Source organism: Cucurbita pepo, chromosome 7, assembly GCF_057944985.1.
Source record: "Cucurbita pepo subsp. pepo isolate OVF chromosome 7, ASM5794498v1, whole genome shotgun sequence".
Taxonomy (NCBI): Eukaryota; Viridiplantae; Streptophyta; class Magnoliopsida; order Cucurbitales; family Cucurbitaceae; genus Cucurbita; species Cucurbita pepo.
In genome coordinates, this window is record NC_141804.1 from 8,962,757 (window position 1) to 8,981,583 (window position 18,827).

The 18,827-nt window shown below is 37.8% G+C and overlaps 3 protein-coding genes across 3 annotated transcripts; 1 reads left to right on the forward strand and 2 right to left on the reverse strand.

The window, feature by feature from the left end:
- Nucleotides 1–226: 226 nt before the first annotated feature.
- On the reverse strand, nt 227–2,937 carry LOC111798236 (cytochrome P450 CYP73A100). Its single transcript, XM_023681263.2, has 2 exons — nt 2,059–2,937; nt 227–1,129 (listed from the first exon to the last, which is right to left on the reverse strand). The coding sequence occupies exons 1-2, from the start codon at nt 2,904–2,906 to the stop codon at nt 394–396; spliced, it is 1,584 nt and encodes a 527-aa protein (XP_023537031.2). The 5' UTR covers nt 2,907–2,937; the 3' UTR covers nt 227–393.
- Nucleotides 2,938–5,992: 3,055 nt separating this feature from the next.
- Nucleotides 5,993–10,193, reverse strand: LOC111798702 (FCS-Like Zinc finger 14). Its single transcript, XM_023682007.2, has 2 exons — nt 9,305–10,193; nt 5,993–6,440 (listed from the first exon to the last, which is right to left on the reverse strand). The coding sequence occupies exons 1-2, from the start codon at nt 9,841–9,843 to the stop codon at nt 6,278–6,280; spliced, it is 702 nt and encodes a 233-aa protein (XP_023537775.2). The 5' UTR covers nt 9,844–10,193; the 3' UTR covers nt 5,993–6,277.
- Nucleotides 10,194–15,169: 4,976 nt separating this feature from the next.
- On the forward strand, nt 15,170–18,562 carry LOC111797986 (Pentatricopeptide repeat (PPR) superfamily protein). The gene is made up of 2 exons (XM_023680911.2): nt 15,170–15,411; nt 17,025–18,562. Exons 1-2 carry the CDS (start codon nt 15,286–15,288, stop codon nt 18,180–18,182), a joined length of 1,284 nt encoding a protein of 427 aa, XP_023536679.2. The 5' UTR covers nt 15,170–15,285; the 3' UTR covers nt 18,183–18,562.
- The last annotated feature ends 265 nt before the right edge of the window (nt 18,563–18,827 follow it).

The following is an 18,827-nucleotide window of genomic DNA, read 5'->3' on the forward strand; positions in this document are numbered from 1 at the left end:
AACATTTCTTATAAAGTTAACCCATCGATGTTGCATTTAGAAAAGGGTCGCATTATGCTCAAGTTATACAAAACTCGAAAGAGTGAGATGTGAACCTCTCCCAAGTAGACGTGCATTCCTTATAAAGGTGAGGGAACGAAACATTTTTTATAAAGGTGTGGAGACATTTCCCTAGTAGACGTGCATTCCTTCCAAAGGTAAAGGGAACGAAACATTTCTTATAAAGTTAACCAAACAATGTTGCATTTAGAAAAGGGTTGCATTATGCTCGAGTTATACAAAACTCGAAAGAGTGAGATGTAGGCGCAAATGGACAATGATACTTCTCGAGGAACAAGTATTTTGTTCTATTTATTTATTTATTATTATTATCTTGTGGTCGGTTTGACCCGACTAAACACTTATAGGTTCGAATGCCACGGTCGACGGGTTCGCAATATACAAACTAAATGGCCCTCCTTTTTCTTGCACATCAATCTTCTCCATCCCATTTGGAGGCTTCATTTCAAAATTGGTTACCAACTTAGCAATGAACATTCCCAAGATTGGCATTGCCACAACGATCCCGGGGCAACTTCTCCTTCCGACGCCAAATGGTACGAGTCGAAAGTCGACGTTACCTCCTACTGTAACTTCTGTGCTACTTTCTTCTTGAAGGAACCTCTCTGGCCTGAACTCTTCTGGATTTTTCCACCATGCCGGGTTATTGCCCAACCACCATGCATTCACCATCACCTTAGACTCCTTTGGAATTGTGTAGCCTCCAAGCTTGGCTTCTTTTAAGTTCATATGTGGTACTAATAATGGTACCGGTATGCGTAGTCTCAATGTCTCTTTCACTACGGCTTGTAGATAGGGTAACTCATGTAAGTTCGATGGTGTGACTTTCATTTCTTTTAAGACTGTTGAGAGTTCGTCTCGAATTTTTTGCTGAACGGTTGGATGGTTCACCAACTCGACTATTGCCCACTCCATTGATCGAAGTGTTGTCTGTATTGCTGCAACGTTGATGTTTTCTATGATGTATAGAACATTTTCTTCACTAATTTCTCCTTTTAGTTGAGCGTTTATAATATGATCTATGGCGCAACTTGTTTTGTGCTCGTCTCCGTTAGCTTCCATAATTTTTCTGTCAAAATGAAAAAAATATTTAGTTGCTTGAACTAGTTCTAGTGATCACATATTGTAATGGCCTAGGAGAGGTTTCCACACCCTTATAAAGGGTGTTTCGTTCTCCTCCTTAATCAATGTGGGATATCACAATCCACCCCCTTTTAGGGCCCAACGTCCTCGCTGACACTCGTTCCTTTTTCCGATCGATGTGGGACACCCACCAAATCCACCCCCCCTTCGGGGCCCAACGTCCTTACTAGCACATCGCCTCGTGTCTACCCCCAAGGGAGAGGTTTCCACGCCCTTATAAAGGGTATTTCGTTATCCTCCCCTCTACCCCCGAGGGGAGGTTTCCACACCTTTATAAAGGGTGTTTCGTTCTCCTCCCAACCAATGTGAGATATCCCAATCCACCCCTCTTCAGGGCCCAGTGTCCTCGCTGGCACTCATTCATTTCTCTAATCAATGTGGGACCCCACCAAATCCACCCCCTTCAGGGCCCAATGTCCCTACTGGCACACCACCTCCTGTCTACCCCCTTCGGGGAACAACCTCATCGCTGGCACTCATTCATTTCTCTAATCAATGTGGGACCCCACCAAATCCACCCCCTTCAGGGCCCAATGTCCCTACTGGCACACCACCTCCTGTCTACCCCCTTCGGGGAACAACCTCATCGCTGGCACATCGTTCGGTGTCTAGCTCTGATACCATTTGTAACGGCTTAGGCACATCGCTAGCAAATATTGTCCTCTTTGGCTTCCTCTTTCGGGCTTCCCCTCAAGATTTTTTAAATGCATCTACTAGAGAGAGGTTTCCACACCCTTATAAAAGATGTTTTGTTCTCCTCCCCAAACAATGTGGGATATCACACCTATTTTTCGTAAGTGTTGTATTATGCATTACTTTAGGATTAAAAAGTTCAAAGATGACAATACTACGTACCTTCTTTTCTCAACATAGTTAACTTTGAAAAATGCCAACCTCTCATTTCTCAACTCCTTGCACTTGTTCAAGTAACCCCTCAAAAAGGGTTTGAGGAAAGGAATGAAATCTCCATAATTATATTCCGAACTTTGTGCCAATCGCATTCTTTCCGAGTTCAATCGAGTCACCTCAATGTATAAAGGATCGTCTTGAGATTCAAACTTCGAATCAAACATCATTCGATACATGATATTGTACATCATCAATTGCAACGGCTTTCTTATGACTAACCCTTCGGATCTCACCTTCGAGTTATTCTTAAGATCACGAACAACCAAATCCATTTCTTCCTCCCACGTACCACTATAGGTATGCACAACATTGTTCGTAAAAAGTGGTTGTGTCATGATTCTACGCATTTTACGCCAATGCTCACCATAAATCGTAAACACCATATCTTGTCCATTACTAGTGAAAACGTCGAAGACGACATTCCGAGGACGAGAGCCAAACTCCACACCTTGAGCATGAAGAACTTGTCTAGCAAGCTCAACATCAGACACCACGACTAGATTCTTGTAGCCGAGTTTGAGTCGGAACACCGAGCCATATTTTTGCGCTAACGACGCAAGAACACGATGGTTGAGGTCGTTCCCGACTTGGAGCCAGTTCCCGAAGATAGGGATAGGGAGAGGACCAGGAGGAGTGTTGGAGGAATTGGAGAAGAGTATGATAGCAAAGTCAAAAGCAATGGAAAGAGTGATTAAAAGGATGTTTAAGGAGATGAACAAGAACTTGGTGAGCAACCCCAAAACTAGTAGAGAAACTAAGCTAAGGAATGCAAGCTTTGTTGGTGAATGCGCCATGGTAATAGAGAAAGAGATGAAGATGGTTTAGTTGAGAGATGGGTTCATATAGATATGGTGGAAGGGGTTGATGATGAGCTTCGCCGTGATAAACATGAGTGGTTCATGTTAATTATTGATAGCAAAAAGAGAGAGTAGTGCCAAAGAATGAACAAAACAACCCCACCTTCCTTATTTGGTTTACCTAAGATTGAAGCAACAAAGCCACGAGAAAGATCGTCAGGTAATAGGGGTGTTCGTATGACCCGAACAATTCGGATTATGCACTTTAAATTGTTAGATGATGAAAGTCTCACATCGGCTAATTTAGGGAATGATCATGGGTTTATAATCAAAGAATACTATCTCCATAGGGAATGATCATGGTTTATAATCAAAAAATACTATCTCCATTGGTGTGAGACCTTTTGGGGAAGCCCAAAGCAAAACCACGAGAGCTTATGCTCAAAGTGGACAATATCATACCATTGTGGAGAGTCGTGTTCGACTAACACAAATTGTGGGTTGGGTTTGATTTTTTTCGGTTTTGGTTGAATTGGGTTTTTTGAAAAATCGAAAAATTTGAGGGTTGGGTTGGGTTGGGTTTGGTTTTTTTCGGTTTTGGTTGAATTGGGTTTTTTGAAAAATCGAAAAATTTGAGGGTTGGGTTGGGTTGGGTTTGGTTTTTTTCGGTTTTGGTTGAATTGGGTTTTTTGAAAAATAGAAAAATTTGAGGGTTGGGTTGGGTTTGGTTTTTTTCGGTTTTGGTTGAATTGGGTTTTTTGAAAAATCAAAAAATTTGATTCGATTTGATCAGGTTAAAATAGGGTTCACAGGCCAACTTATCTCTGCCTTACTTTTAAGATTGTTATGAGAATTAAGAATATTTGACGTTTATAACGGGTGATAGTTGGTGGGTATGATAAGGATCAATCAACACAAGGGAAAGCTCCGATATCAAATGATGAAATAAGTTGTCTTAATCATGCCACAAAGATTTCAGGATGGATGACAAGATTCATACATGTTGCTTTAGTTCAAAGATTTTTTGTATTAAAATGAAAGTTGCATATTATGCTTCTTGAGCTTGTTCCTGTGTTTAGATTTGCATGTTAGAGTCATTCAAGTAGTCTAGATTAAGCTATCTTGTGGAATGATTCGAATCATGAGTTTAAAAACAAGTTTTCTTTACTTTTGATCTTGATCGTCAAGGTAATCCGTTCCAAGACTTTCCTTTAGATTTATTCTTAATCGTTCTAAAGATCTTGTTCTTCGACAAAGTTGTTAAATCAAATCCAAGAGTTTCATAACAAAAGGTCATCTTATGACTCGAACTTTGTATTCAAACATCAATTATTACATGATATTATAGCAAATGTTTTTTTTATTAATTGAACTTATTTGAGTTGGATTGAGTTCAAATAATTGAAAAGTTTTATTGTAAGTTCTCCCTTCGGGGGCCAGCGTTCTTACTGGCACACCGCCTCTTGTCTACCCCCTTCGGGGAACAGTCTCCTTGTTGGCACATTGCCTCGTGTCTGGCTCTGATACCATTTGTAATGGCCCAAGCACACCGCTAGCAAATATTGTTCTCTTTGGGCACTCTTACGGGCTTCCCCTCAAGGCTTTAAAACACGTCTGCTAGAGAAAAGTTTCCACATCTTTATATTTATGTTTTACAAACTAACATTTTATTTTTATTAAAAAAATTGAATAAACCACTCGAACAACCTTAATCAACCCAATTTAAAAAATTTATGAATCGATTAGGTTCATTATTTAGCAAGGGTTGTGTTTAGGTTGAAAATTTTACAACCCGAACAATCAAACCCAAGTACACCCGTACAATCATATATACGTAATCTCTTTTTAATAAATGTAATGAAATTTAGTATAGTATATGGTCAAATAAATTAAAATACACTCATGCATTTGTAGGTGGTAACAACATGCATAGGTTGCCGACTTGATTGGACTTAGTATCTCTAAACAAAGAAATGATATCATTATAAAGTTTAAGTTACTCAACACTTTAAAAAAGCTTATTTTCTTTTTGTTTCCAAAAAATTTTAATTGTTAAAAATTTTTGTTCGCCATAAGACCGATGATTACAAGTTATGTGTTGGGTGTTCGGGAAATCTTACTAGTAAAATATTTGTATACTTTTTAGGGGGTTCATATGACCTGATAATCCGACCAATTTAGATTATCTAATTCAAACTATAAAAGTTGGGTTGGGTTAAATTTTCGAAAAATTGAAAATTTAAGTTGTGTGATGTCCCATATTGGTTGGGAAGGAGAACAAAACACGTTTATAAGAGTGTGGAAACCTCCCCTAAGAAGGGAAAACCCAAAAAGGATAATATCTGGCAGCAGTGGATCTAGGTCGTTACAGGTCGGTTTGTGGGTTGACATTTTTTTAAGATTATTACGAAGATTAAGAATATTTAATGTTTATTACTAAGTAATGCATTGTGACTTGTGAATTTTGACGTGTGAATGTTTGATATGTGAGTTTTATGAAATTTTAGTTACTCTTATTTTTTTTCAGGTAAAAGTAAGGCACTCATGTACAAATGACGACGTCGTGATAAAAGCTATAAAACCAGTGTTAAGAGTAGTAGCATTTATGTCTGGTTAGTAGCCCTTAGACTGGTTCAAGACTAGAGTACTCATAAACTTTGATACAATGTATATAACATACATATCTACATCGTGTAAATACATACATTGTGATGTCCCACATTGGTTGAGGAGTAGAACAAACCACCATTTATAAGGGTGTGGAAACCTTCCCCCTAGTAGACGCGTTTTAAAGCCGTGAGGGGAAGCCCGAAAGGGAAAGCCCAAGGAGGACAATATCCGCTAACGGTAGATCTGGGCCGTTACATACATATTCAAAGTCATATCATCCATATATTACACCATTACGATCTAACTGGCAACCATGATTAAAATGGTTATTTTAAAACAATTTAAAAGATTAACCACAAATGAACCTTTTTGAGGCTCGAGCCCAAGAGCTAAAGTAAAAAACCGCCAAGCTCATGAATCGTCGTTTCAAATAATATTTAAAAGTTGGGACAATATAATAGAGCCCGACCATATAGTATAATATAATATAAGATATCTAGTATAATATAATAAGGTTGAATATCAAATATTATGGGTATTGTAAGCTAATAGAGTTTTATCACATCATATCATTATCACATTATATGACCCATAATTCATACATTTTATATAACACTTGCATCATACAAACCATCTTATTTGTAAGCCTTTTCTACAAGGTCTTTGCTACCCACTACTACTTTATTTGATACTCTTTGCTTATCATCCATCAATCACCTATTTATAATTTGTTTCTGTGTGCTTTTTGCTTTTACCTACTAAGCTGCAACTACGCCCGAGGCCAAGGCGAGCGGACCAGTCACCGAGCAAGGCGATGATGCCGAGTAGTCTTTCATGGCCTCCGCTCCGCATTTGTCCCTGCAATCGTCGCCTCTTATGTGTTTGTCACGGCACTCGACGCTGCAAAACGCTTTTTCGCCTCTGCATAATAAATGGAACACAGCAAAGTCATTCTCATGGTAAAAGGAAGATTCCAAGTTCATGAGAATCTTGGATGGAAGCCAACCATATTGCTAAAGTTTCATATTCATTCACATGTCATCTCATATCAACCACATGAACTACATGACAAGAAACCCTGGAAATATCTTGATTAAAACGCTTGTGTGGTGAAAATTTGATCGACAAAAGAAACAGTTATTTAGGATTCAGATCTTTCGATCGACAAAAGTAACGGTTATTCAGGATTTAGATCTTCCAATCGACAAAAGAAACAGGTATTCAGTATTCAGATAATTTCGCTCGACAAAAGAAACAGTTATTCAGGATTCAGATATTTTGATCAACAAAAGAAACATCTATTCATGATTCAAAGCTTTCGATCAACAAAAGAAACAACTATTCAGGATTCAGATCTTTCGATCAACAAAAGAAACAGTTATTCAGGATTCAGATCTTTCTACTTAACAAAAGAAAGAGCTATTCAGGATTCAAATCTTTCGATCAACAAAAGAAACAGCTTCAGGATTCAGATATTTCGATCGATAAAAGAAACAGTTATTCATTATTCAGATCTTTCCACACGAATCATCGTTATCATTAGAACAACAATAAGATGAGGAAGATTTTCTCTACATAGCAAGCATGAAATTATATGATTATTGAAGGGCATAGAAGTCCAAACATCAAACAAACCCATGTAAGCGATGATACTCGAGGAGGTATCTTCGAAGTATTAGCCAAGAAAGAGTCGAGCCAACATTATCGCCCCACGATTAAGTCATATACTATTCAAAGATTAGTATAATGTCCAGACAAAGGAATAATAGCTGTCTGCTGTTGTGCACTTGTAGCTAACTTAAAATGAACACTTAAGTCCTCATTAAGAAAGGAAAGAAACAGCCAAACTTTTAGAGTTGAAGCAAAGAAGAGATTAAACCAAGAATTGCATCTCAGAGGTGATACCACTTATTTGTGTATACAGTATTCGTAATTATAACAGCTCAAGCCTATCGTTAGTAGATATTATCCACTTTGGCCAGTTACGTATTGCCGTCAGCCTCACGTTTTAAAACACGTCTACTAGGGAGAGGTTTCCACATTCTTACAAGGAATGCTTCGTTCCCCTCTCCAATGGATGTGAGATCTCACTATCCACCCTCCTCGGGCACACCATTCGGTGTCTAGCTCTGATACCATATGTAACCGCCCAAGCCCACCACTAGCAAATATTGTCCGTTTTGACCTGTTACATATCTCCGTTAGCCTCAAGGTTTTAAAATGTGTCTACTAGGGAGAGGTTTCCACACCCTTATAAGGAATGCTTCGTTTCCCGCTCCAACTAATGTGAGATCTCACAGTAATCGAACACATTCCTCCTTGGCTTGAAAGAAATATTTTCAGTTGCTTCTTAACTATTTAATGGCAGCTTTAGTTACTCTCATCTCTTGCAACCATCAAACTGCAAGTTCTTTAGTTCTTACAAGAACAGAACACGATTTTAAAATAACCATTTTAACACCGACACGAGTGTAGCTTTATTGATCAAAAACTTTAACTTATCTTCCAAAAGACAGACCCCACCCGCACCCCACCCGCGACGTTGTACTTCAAAAATAGGACCATTTTAACCCCCAACGACTTAACTATACGAGAAGACGGTAAGTTCTTTATCATATAAGCTACGACATCTTTATGAAACACCTGAATTGTAATGCAGACATAAGTTCTAAGGGAGACAATAACCAAACTCAATCATATCAATCCAGGAACAAACACAATCATGTTGACAAATACCAGAAACAGGGCCCCACTCCAAGGCCACATCAAATCTAAAATAATTATGTAATTCAACAAATCGTTGCACTAGAAAAGAAACTATCCAAAAGGATGGAAACCTATCGTAAAGCCCCAAAATCTGCACAGCCCAAGCGTACCGCTAGCAGATATTGTCCTCTTTGGGGCTTTCCCTTTCGGGCTTCTCCTCAAGGTTTTTAAAACGCGTCTGCTAAGGAGAGGTTTCCACACCCTTATAAATAATGTTTCGTTATCCTCCCCAACCGATGTGGGATCTCACATCGGTGCTAGCTACTTACCGCTCCTAAAGAGTCATCTCATGAACAAATAGAATGAGGAAATCTGTAATAGCCCAAACTCATCGCTAGCAAATATTGTCCTCTTTGGACTTTTCCTTCCGGGCTTCCCCTCGAGGTTTTTAAAACGAGTCTACTAAGGAAAGGTTTCCACACCCTTAAAAAGAATGTTTCGTTCTCCTCCCCAACCAATGTGGGATCTCACAATCCACCCCTTTGGGGTCCAGCATCCTTGCTAGCACACCACCTCGTGTCCACCCCCCTTACGAGCTCAACCTCCTCGCTGGCACATCGTCCGGTGTCTGACTTTGATACCATTTGTAACTGCTCAAGCCCACCGCTATCAGATATTGTCCTCTTTGGACTTACCCTCAAGGTTTTTAAAACACGTCTACAAGGGGAGAGGTTTCCATACCCTTATAAAGAATGTTCCGTTCTCCTCTCCAACCGGTGTAGGATCTCACAAAATCAATGAATCGCTCATCCAAAACTTCACTAAGAAAACAAAATCATTCATTCAACCTATATCATAAATGAATCAACCAAGAGAAAATCATCACAATCAGACAACACCAAAGAAACAAAAACATTCAACAAGTTACCATGATTCAACAACTTACAGAGAATATAAAACCTTTCATGTTTCAATGTTCTTCCATAGATTTAACTAAAAATTGATTCATTGTTTCACGAATCAGGCAACCAATAGAGACCAAGAACAAAGGAGAAAAGGATGGCAGAGGTGATATTTACCTGTACATGAAGATATCAAGCCCATGAAGCTGCTTGCAACAGAGATAGCAAGAGCTCAAAAATTCAGCAGCACAAAACCCTCTCTCTGCTACACCAAAACTCATGGGGGAAGTGGAAAAAACCCCAGATCTCACCACACTCGAAGAGCGGCCAGTGATGAATTCAAGCTCACCATTAAAGTAAACCCGCTTATCAAACGTTTGATTACCAAAATGTGAAGTTATGCAAGTATAACTTTCAGAAAGTTCATCAACGACCTCAGATTCCTTTTCTAGGTTAAACCCACCTCTAAAATTCGCCGCAGGTTTAGCCGAGGAAACGATCGGAATCGAGCATGACCTAGGAGAAGCCGCTTTCGAATACACAAAAGCTTCATGAACCTTGTCCGAATCGGTCATGGCGGCTACTATGCCTAATCCAACAACGCCCTTCTCAAAATCGCGAGGGGATTTCGTTCTATCAGATGAGAATGAACCGGACAAGGCGGTGAATAGCGAAAGGCTGATGGTGGGTTTACGTTTTCCGATGAAATTCTCCATTTCTAACGCGAAATTTGGAGTGAACGCTCTGTTTTTTGCACTAAAATCGGGTGGATTCAAGAGAAAAGGCTACGGAGGAAGAGAATTGAATCCGTTGAAGTGTAAATGACATTCGGAATCGAGTGAATTGGAAGAATTAGCGCAGAGATTGTCAGAAAGAGAAAAAAACCCGAAAAACCCTCTTGAAATTAAAGCTTGATGAGTGCAAAACAAGCACCACAAACCACTTTCTTCAACCCCACTAAATTGAAACTTGGAAGAATTGTTCTTAAAACCCAAAAAACGCTTCGAAGAGAGAGAGAAGAGAGAGAAAGTTTGAGCTCCCTCTGGTCTCTTCTGAAGCCTATGGCAGAGGAGGCAGAGGAATTTAAACAGTTGAACAAAATAATTTATTCTCTTCAAACAGTTCGCAATAATTTGTGGATTGTCACTTTCTTTTTCTTCCCATTTGTGTTGTTCTTTCATCAAAAATGTTACCTTTTGCCTATTCTACTTGGTTTTGATGCTTAAAGGATCCGACATCGAACGCCCTCTAGTATATTTTGAAGTTGGATCGAGATGGAATATAGAGATGAATGATTTATACAATTTATATAATTATCCGTGAAGATGCGGAGTACCAACGGCTAGACGGTAAGACCCCGTGCACCTTAACTATAGCTTTACAGTGACAACCTTGATCGAATGTGTAGGACAGATAGGTGGGAGGTGGTGACACACAACGACCAATCCTAAAAGACCACTCTTTCGTCTAAGGATGCCTAACCGCCGCACCGAGGTTTCTTTCGGGGGGGGCGGGACACTGCAAGGTGGATAGTTTATCTGGGGTGGATGCCTCCTAATGAGTAACAGAGGTGTGCGAAGGTAGGCTCAAGCTAAGATTCGGCTCGTAAGCGTAATGGTATAAGCCTGCCTGACTGTGAGACCAACTGGTCGACACAGAGACGAAAGTCGGCCATAGTGATCTGGGAGTTCCGTGAGTAATTAGCCTTTGAATTTAAAATGTATTTGTTTACGATTAATTTGAATATAATTCAACTAGTTCGGATATTATATAGTTGATATAAAGATTAGATATTTAACTCGAAAAACAATGTATCCTGCGAGCTTAGGTTGAAAATGAGTTTTGAGTTAAAGCGTAATATTAGGGCTTCTTCGGTTATTTTAATAATTGAATATTAGGGTTTGAATATGTTTAGCCACAGAGTCAGGTGAGGACGTGGAAGCCTTCTCGTCCCTGCGACCTATTTCAGTTCTCATTCTCGCAAAATTTCTCTTGTAAGAATTGGAAGTGCGGATTCTCTACGGGAAATTCGTGGGAATTTAATTTTCTACGCGAAAAAAAAAAATTCATCTTTTTATAAATATTTAAAAATATATATTCGTTTAAGGTTATTTTAAGGAATATTTTCTATTTTTTAATATAATTTGTATTAAAAAATGTAAATCATCTCAACAAATTTAATAATATTTTATAAACAAAAATATAATATAATATTAAAAGACGATAATAATAAATTTAATAATATTTTATAAACAAAAATATAATATAATATTAGAAGACGATAATAATAAATTTAATAATATTTTATAAACAAAAATATAATATAATATAAGATTAAAAAAAATTATATTAATAAATTTAATAGTATTTTATAAACAAAAATATAATATAATATTCAAATATTTTTTAAAAACTCCATTTTTAAATAAATAAATATATATATATATGTGTGTATGCAGAGACGAAAAATATAATCCTCGTCTCCTATCCCATTTTAATTAACGAGAAAAAATCTCTCCCTAATCCCTTTCTCATTTTTCGTGCTCGGGGCAGCTCCCCACGTGTTAAATGAACACCTTTTAACTATGTTTAACTTGCTAGTTTGAAAACGTGTTCAGTCATACGATATACACGGTGAGGTAGGGACTTTTTAAAAAATGAAGCGGAGGTAGCTATCGGAGAATTACGGGAGTTAGATTCTCGGTGAAAAATATAATCTTTCAAATTTTTGTATTTTATTTTTTTGCAAAGATGATCCTAACTTTTAGGTATTTAGTTTGATGCCCAAAAGTATGTGGAAATTTGAGGTTCTACCCTAAAGTATAATTCTGTTGATTGGTGGTTCATAAAGTTGTTGTTAATTATTATTCTTATAAATATAATAATAATTGCACTTGGGCCCTCCATTTTTTTGTTTTTTATATTTATGGCATGATTGCCACTTAAACAAACATTTTCACCATTATTATTAATGCCATATTTGGCCACATGGGTTTTGTGCAACTTCTTTTGATCAGGATTCCGGCCACCCACGGCGGTGCGAGTATCTCTCCGCCGGATTTCACCGGTTACTACCCGTACCCCTCGTCTTCTCTCTCTTCACTTTGGCCTTCTTTCATCTTTCTCCCTTACCCTCGTTTGGTATTCAACCGGTAGCCCAACCACCTGCCTGATGCTGCCCGATGTCCGACCGCCGCGGTTGAGTTGCCGGAGTTGCTGCACAGTAAGCGTAATTGGTAGGGGTGTACACTGAGTTTGGACTAACCCAATATTTCGGGTTGGTTAGATCGGTGAGCTGAACAACTTGAATAGAATTCACAATTCATCTCTCTATTCTTGAGTTTGGTTAAGTTTTCGGGTAATTAAAAAAATTACTTATCTATAATACATGTTATATTAATAACTAAAATGTTAAAATATCAAATATTGACGAGTCATAAAAATATCATTAAATTCAGTTCGAAACGTCAAATATTCTTAATTTTCATAATAATCTTAGAAGTACGGTAGGTAGGGTTGGGTTGGTCTGGTTGACCTGACCAAAAAAATGTTAACCTGCGAATTGACTCAAAATTTCGATTTTTCAAAAATTCAACGGGAAAAAAAAATGTAACTCAATCGAACCTTTATAGTTTGGGTTGCATAGTCCCGATTGGTCGGGTTCTTGGGTCATTTGAACAGTTCTAGTAATTGGGTCGTAAACGTGGTTCTCTCTCCTATCTCTCGTTCCATCAGTGACTACAAGCCCTCACTAAAGCATTTTTCGGTGGTACATGCAAGAGATTGGATTCGTGGTTTGGTTTGATTTGAGCCTACCTATAAAATTTTAGAACACGTGTCAAAGTACCTATTACGTTTAGGGTTGGATCAACGAAATCAAAATTGAGCTCAAACTAACTAGCAAGCTTTTGAGTAAACGTTATGACCTCGAAATCACTTTTAAGGCCTCTAATTTATGCTTAATTTATACGATTTGTTACGTTGAGGTTGCCGATGTTCTAAGACAATAAAATTTATTGTCAAAGAACGTTTAAAGGTAAATGTCTCTCTTGATGAATCTTAGGGTTAGTTTGGATATGTGAGGGTTCTACGTGCACGTATGCCAAGTATTGTGGATAGTCAGTTTGGAGACCTCATGCATATGTGAATGCCACGTCAATACGTAACTCGTGAGAATGTGACAATTAACGAGACACTATGACGGATGAGACTCGGCTCCATTAATTGAGTGTGAATTCCCATTAGTCGGGATAAAGTCTCCGAAAATTCCCGCTCATGCAGTTCAACTCAAATCATGGGTTAATGGTCCGCTCAATCATAGGAAAAGAAACGACATGTTTTAGGTCTCATAGTGCATCCATGTTTAATGCTATTAAACGGTTACTTATTGAGTATTTTTAATACTCGACCTTTTTCAAAATGTACCGTGTGTATGACGGGACATATTGAAATCTCTAATTTGGACCGGTTCATAGATTTGAAACTTTTTTGGCCGATTAACCCGAGTAACCGTAACATAGAGCTTACAACTCAACCCAACTCTCACTATCCTTGTGAACGTTTGATATTTTAGTTTTACAAGACGAACAACCCGATGATGACTCAACTCCACCCAACCAAAAAAATAAAAGGGTAAGGTTAGATCGAATTAAACTGTGAGCCCTATTCGAGTCATCCACGTCACTAACCTAACCAAGTCGAAATTTTAAACTCGACCGCCATAATTTTCAAAGCCAAAATGGAATTGTTTTTAAATTTTTAATTAATTAGTTAAAAAAAAATAAGCTTTTGGGAAACAACTAGTTCCCAACAACCCAAAAGCCCAAAGGAGAGGGAAATAAAAAAATAATAATTAAAGTTTGTGGTCAATATCAATAAATTATTAAATAAATATATAAAATCTATGGAATTTATTATTTTAAATTTTTTTTTAAAAATAATTTAAAAATAAATGATTGGCAGTGAATGGAAGAATAAAATAAAATAAAATAAAATAAAATAAAGAGTTTGTGGTGAATAATTCACATTTGCTTTGTTATCTTTAAATTATTAAATAAATAAATAAATAAAAGACGTATCATATAAAGAGAGAAATCTTTTGGATTTGGTATTTTTTTTTTCTTTTTTTTTTTTTTATTGTGGTCTTATAAATTACCAATTAAATTATGCCACGTGTCATCCGAACGATCCCGTCTTTGAATAAAGGAGTGGTGGTGAGCGTGACAACAAGACGTGAGTTGTAAGATCCACTGATCCTTTAAAATGCAAGTAGTAAGAGTTCGTGTGCTTAGCCATATGGGTTGTTGTGCGCACTTAAAGAGGAGAAGTAGGTTTCGGATGGGCGCACGAGGGCCTTAATGAGGTGTGTCGCCTCAAGAAAATATGGGTTGTTAGTGTCATAATCACACTTTTCTGATGACGGGACAACGTTGGTGTGTGACAGGTGTTCTCACCTCACGAGCAAGTCAATTGTGCAAAACTCGAACTTCATGGACAATCTCAATGTTGGATTTATAAAACGTGAGAGAGAAAATGAGTTGAATTTCGCCAGTTGCATTAAAACATGCAGGCAAGAGAGTTTACGAACTCTTTGTTGGTGGAGGTTTGACAATTACTTAGTCTTCATGGTATGATCGAGGATGGCTTGAGTATGCGGCCTTAAGCGACATTGCTGCGGACAAGCATACCCGAGGCACTTAGTACATGTAGGAGGCTGGTTGTGCACTCGTCTCCAAAGTCCATACTCCTTTCTTCTGCACCCACATCATTTGTGAGATCCCGAGAGGGGAGCGAAACATTCTTTATAAGGGCGTGGAAACCTCTTTCTAGCAAAGTGGATAACATATGCTAGCGATAGACTTGGGCTGTTACACCATGTCTCGATAATTGAATTTGCAAGGATTAATTTTTTTTTTTAATTTTTTATTAACTCATTTCAAATATTTATAATTTAATTTTAGTTAAATTCATAAATATATCCTTAAATTTTGTATTTTATCTTAAAAATATTTTAATCTTTTTTGAAAATTTCAATAATATTCATAAAACTTAAAAAATCGTTATGAATATTCATGAGATGGATTTTTCGTCGGAGATGTGAGCGGTGGTTCGTCTGAATTCCGACGATCTTTACGGCCATCTGAACCGAGAATCGTTTCATGATGGACTTGAACTCTCTTGTTGCAGCGGTAGCAAATCCGCACTGCTTTCCGACAAATTTGAAACAGAAACGCCCAATTTTGTTCCAGCAGAGACGCCCCGCAGGTCGAGCGTCGGCTCGTAAGGTACGCCTCAATCACGGAAGTAATTTAGCAGTTTGAATTCAGATTCTGATGATTAATTTTCAGTTTCTTCCGCTTTTATCGTCATTTGTTGGTTTGTTGTTAGATTAAATTTGGGCGGAAATGGGAAATTGTGATAAATACGCGTACGTTATATTATCATGTTATCCAGAACTCGAATGAGAATATTGTGTGTATGAACTGCTGTGATGATTGATTGTTAATGTAGATTAAGCCCAAGTTCTGAAGAATCGGTTCTGAATGTGTTGTCTTGAAACTTGGAGATGATTAATTGTATGAACTGTTAAGTAGTCTCATCAGGGACTTTGATGTTACTAGGGATTGTTCTTGTAAATAAAATTGAATGCAAAAGGTCCTCTTTGAAGTGGCTTGCTCATGATAAGATGAGGGTTTGAGGCTGTGGGTGGATGCCAGGTTAAATCTCCTTTAGGACCATGTTAGGCTAGTGGCTTGGACGTTCGTTCCAATGTTGAGTTAAGAGTAAATCTAATCCTTTGATTTATTCTTGACATTTCAAGATTGATGATAACTCTCTGCAAGAACTTAGCAGGGCATAGTTTAGGCATTATCAATACTTAAAATCAAAATCAAGTTCTTTCATTTTTAAGTAAGATTTAGATCAGTTTGGGTTTGGTTTTTGATCATGTCTAGATGTAAGAGCCCCAGCCCTTGGTAAGACCTCACTAATTGGCTTTCGTTGTTATCTGATAATTATTTGAAGTTGGGGATCGGTCAAGTCACTGATCTTTTTCTGGAAGAACAATGTGTGGGGACTGTGTTCCTTGTGGAGTTTGTCTAGAATGTACTTGTTGATATTACTCTTCAGTGACCTATGGCTATGGCTATGGCTGGCCATAGCTATGGCTTTTACTGGGAAAACTGTTGCATGAAATACATTATTTAGGAGAGACGAGATTTATGTAACAACCCAAGCCCACCACTAGCAGATATTGTTCTCTTTGGGCTTGCCCTTTCGGGTTTCCCCTCAAGGCTTTTAAAATGCGTTGGCGAGGGAGAGGTTTCCACACCCTTATAAAGAATGTTTTGTTCTCCTCCTCAACCGATGTAGGATCTCACAATCCACCCCCTTCGGGGCCCAGCGTCCTTGTTGGCACACCGCCTCGTGTCCATCCCCTTCAGGGCTCAGTCTCCTCGCTGGCACGTCGCCCGGTGTCTGGATCTGATACCATTTGTAACGGTCCAAGCCCACCGCTAGCAGATATTGTCCTCTCTAAGTTTTCCTTTTCGGGCTTCCCCTTAAGGTTTTTAAAACATGTCTGCTTAGGGAGAGGTTTCCACACCCTTATAAAGAATGCTTCGTTTTCCTCTCCAACCGACGTGAGATCTCATAATTTATGAGTGGACAGATAACACATATTCAATTCAAGGGAAATACTCCGAAAAGAAGGCATATTAACAAAAGGACTTACCACAATTATTTCTTGGGGAAATCCGTACAGCTAATGGATCTCTGTAAAATTTGAATCCTTAAAGTAACAAAACAGAAATAGAGTGATTTATCAACTGATGAACATGTTATAGATATTCACACTTCCCTAATTTTGTTTATTTTATACGCAATGTACTTAGGATAGATACTCCGGCAGAACAAAGAAAAAGGAAGCTTTGCTGGCGATGATTTTTCTATCAACCATTCCCAAGTGATTGAGAAATTGAGCCAAAGAAGAACGCCTGTTTTAGCTCAAGAGATTTTCTTGGAGCTGAAACCTGAAGAATTTCCATCAAACAACTCGACGTTGTCTTCTCTTATGGTACGCTACATAGATGGTGGTCTTCTTCTCCAAGCAGAAGCAATTTGGGAACAAATGTTAAACAGTTGTTTCGTGCCTTCCGTTTTAGTAATTTCAAAGTTACTTAACACATACGGAAAGATGAGACGCTTCGATGATATAATTAAAGTTCTGGATCAGGTAAAGCTAAGGTATTTACACTTACTCCCTGAGGCATACTCATTAGCCATATCATGTTTTGGGAAGCATGGTCAATTAGAATTGATGGAAAACACTTTGAGGGATATGGTTTCCAGTGGTGTTCCAGTTGGTTCCCGTACAGGAAATTCCTTTATTGTATACTACAGCATTTTTGGTTCTTTGATGGAGATGGAAACCGCCTATGGCCGCCTTAAAAGGTCTCGATTTCTAATCGAGAAGGAAGGCATCCTGGCAATGGCGTTCGCCTACATAAGGGAAAGAAAATTTTACAGATTAGGGGAATTCCTTAGGGATGTTGGTCTTAGAAGGAAAAACGTGGGGAATCTGTTATGGAATTTTCTACTTTTATCTTATGCTGCAAATTTCAAAATGAAAAGCTTGCAGCGTGAGTTTCTGGCAATGGTTGAAGCTGGATTTAATCCGGATATTACAACGTTTAATATTAGAGCTATGGCATTTTCGAGAATGGATTTGTTATGGGATCTTCATCTTAGCCTTGAACATATGAAACACATGAAGATCGAACCCGATCTCGTGACGTACGGTTGTGTTGTTGATGCATATGTAGATAGAAGACTTGGAAGGAATTTGGAATTCGTTTTGAGCAAAATGAATCCAGATCAACCACCAATATCATTAACTGATCCGTTTGTTTTTGAGGCATTGGGTAAAGGAGATTTCCACATGAGCTCTGAGGCGTTCATGCAGTTCCAGAAGCAGAAGAAATGGACTTACACAGAGTTAATATCATTGTATCTGAAAAAGCAACACAGGAGAGATCAAGTCTTTTGGAATTACTAGCCCGAACCGATATTCATTAACAACTCTCTTTGCCTGGCACCGACTAGACAAGTAGCAGGGTCAAGGTAGCATTCCTCTCGAGTAGTTAGTCTATTTCCATCAGCCGGCCGGTGGGAGCGAGAAGTTTGGGATATGTAACATAAGCTCCTTGATGGAGTCATTTACTCTCCGAATTTGAGTAATTTCAACCTGCCATGACGGTGGTGTATACGTTTTCTTTTAAGATAATATGGTAGATTGATTCCGAGAAAGTTCGAACATTTAGTAATGGAAGTTTCAAAACAATGAAGTAATGGTAAAACATGTTAGACATAAATTTATAAGCTCAAGTGTATAAACATTCTTTAAACTTTATTGCGAATAAATAAAAAGAAAAATAATGTAAGCATCTTTATATTTTCTACAATATTCCACCAAAGTTATAATTTTTCAATACTACCAAATAGAAAAATTAAGCTTAAAGGTTAAAAATTATATTTCATAACAATATATTTTAATTTGGTAAAATTGGTTTCAATAATAATATTTATTGTACCAAAACTTTATTTTATCCCCCAAAAAAAACCTAAAACTTTATTAAAATTTATAACAAATAATTAGAATTTTTTTGGAAATTTAAGTAATACAAAATAAAAAATTTAAAAC

What these genes read in the sequence shown, in the direction of transcription:
- LOC111798236 (XM_023681263.2), bottom strand. Translation starts at nt 2,906, where the DNA reads ATGGCGCATTCACCAACAAAGCTTGCATTCCTTAGCTTAGTTTCTCTA. An exon ending in AACTATGTTGAGAAAAGAAG is followed by an intron (nt 1,130 to 2,058) that starts GTACGTAGTATT and finishes TCATTTTGACAG; the next exon opens with AAAAATTATGGAAGCTAACG.
- LOC111798702 (XM_023682007.2), bottom strand. Translation starts at nt 9,843, where the DNA reads ATGGAGAATTTCATCGGAAAACGTAAACCCACCATCAGCCTTTCGCTA. An exon ending in CTTGATATCTTCATGTACAG is followed by an intron (nt 6,441 to 9,304) that starts GTAAATATCACC and finishes TTTATTATGCAG; the next exon opens with AGGCGAAAAAGCGTTTTGCA.
- LOC111797986 (XM_023680911.2), top strand. Translation starts at nt 15,286, where the DNA reads ATGATGGACTTGAACTCTCTTGTTGCAGCGGTAGCAAATCCGCACTGC. An exon ending in GTCGAGCGTCGGCTCGTAAG is followed by an intron (nt 15,412 to 17,024) that starts GTACGCCTCAAT and finishes TACTTAGGATAG; the next exon opens with ATACTCCGGCAGAACAAAGA.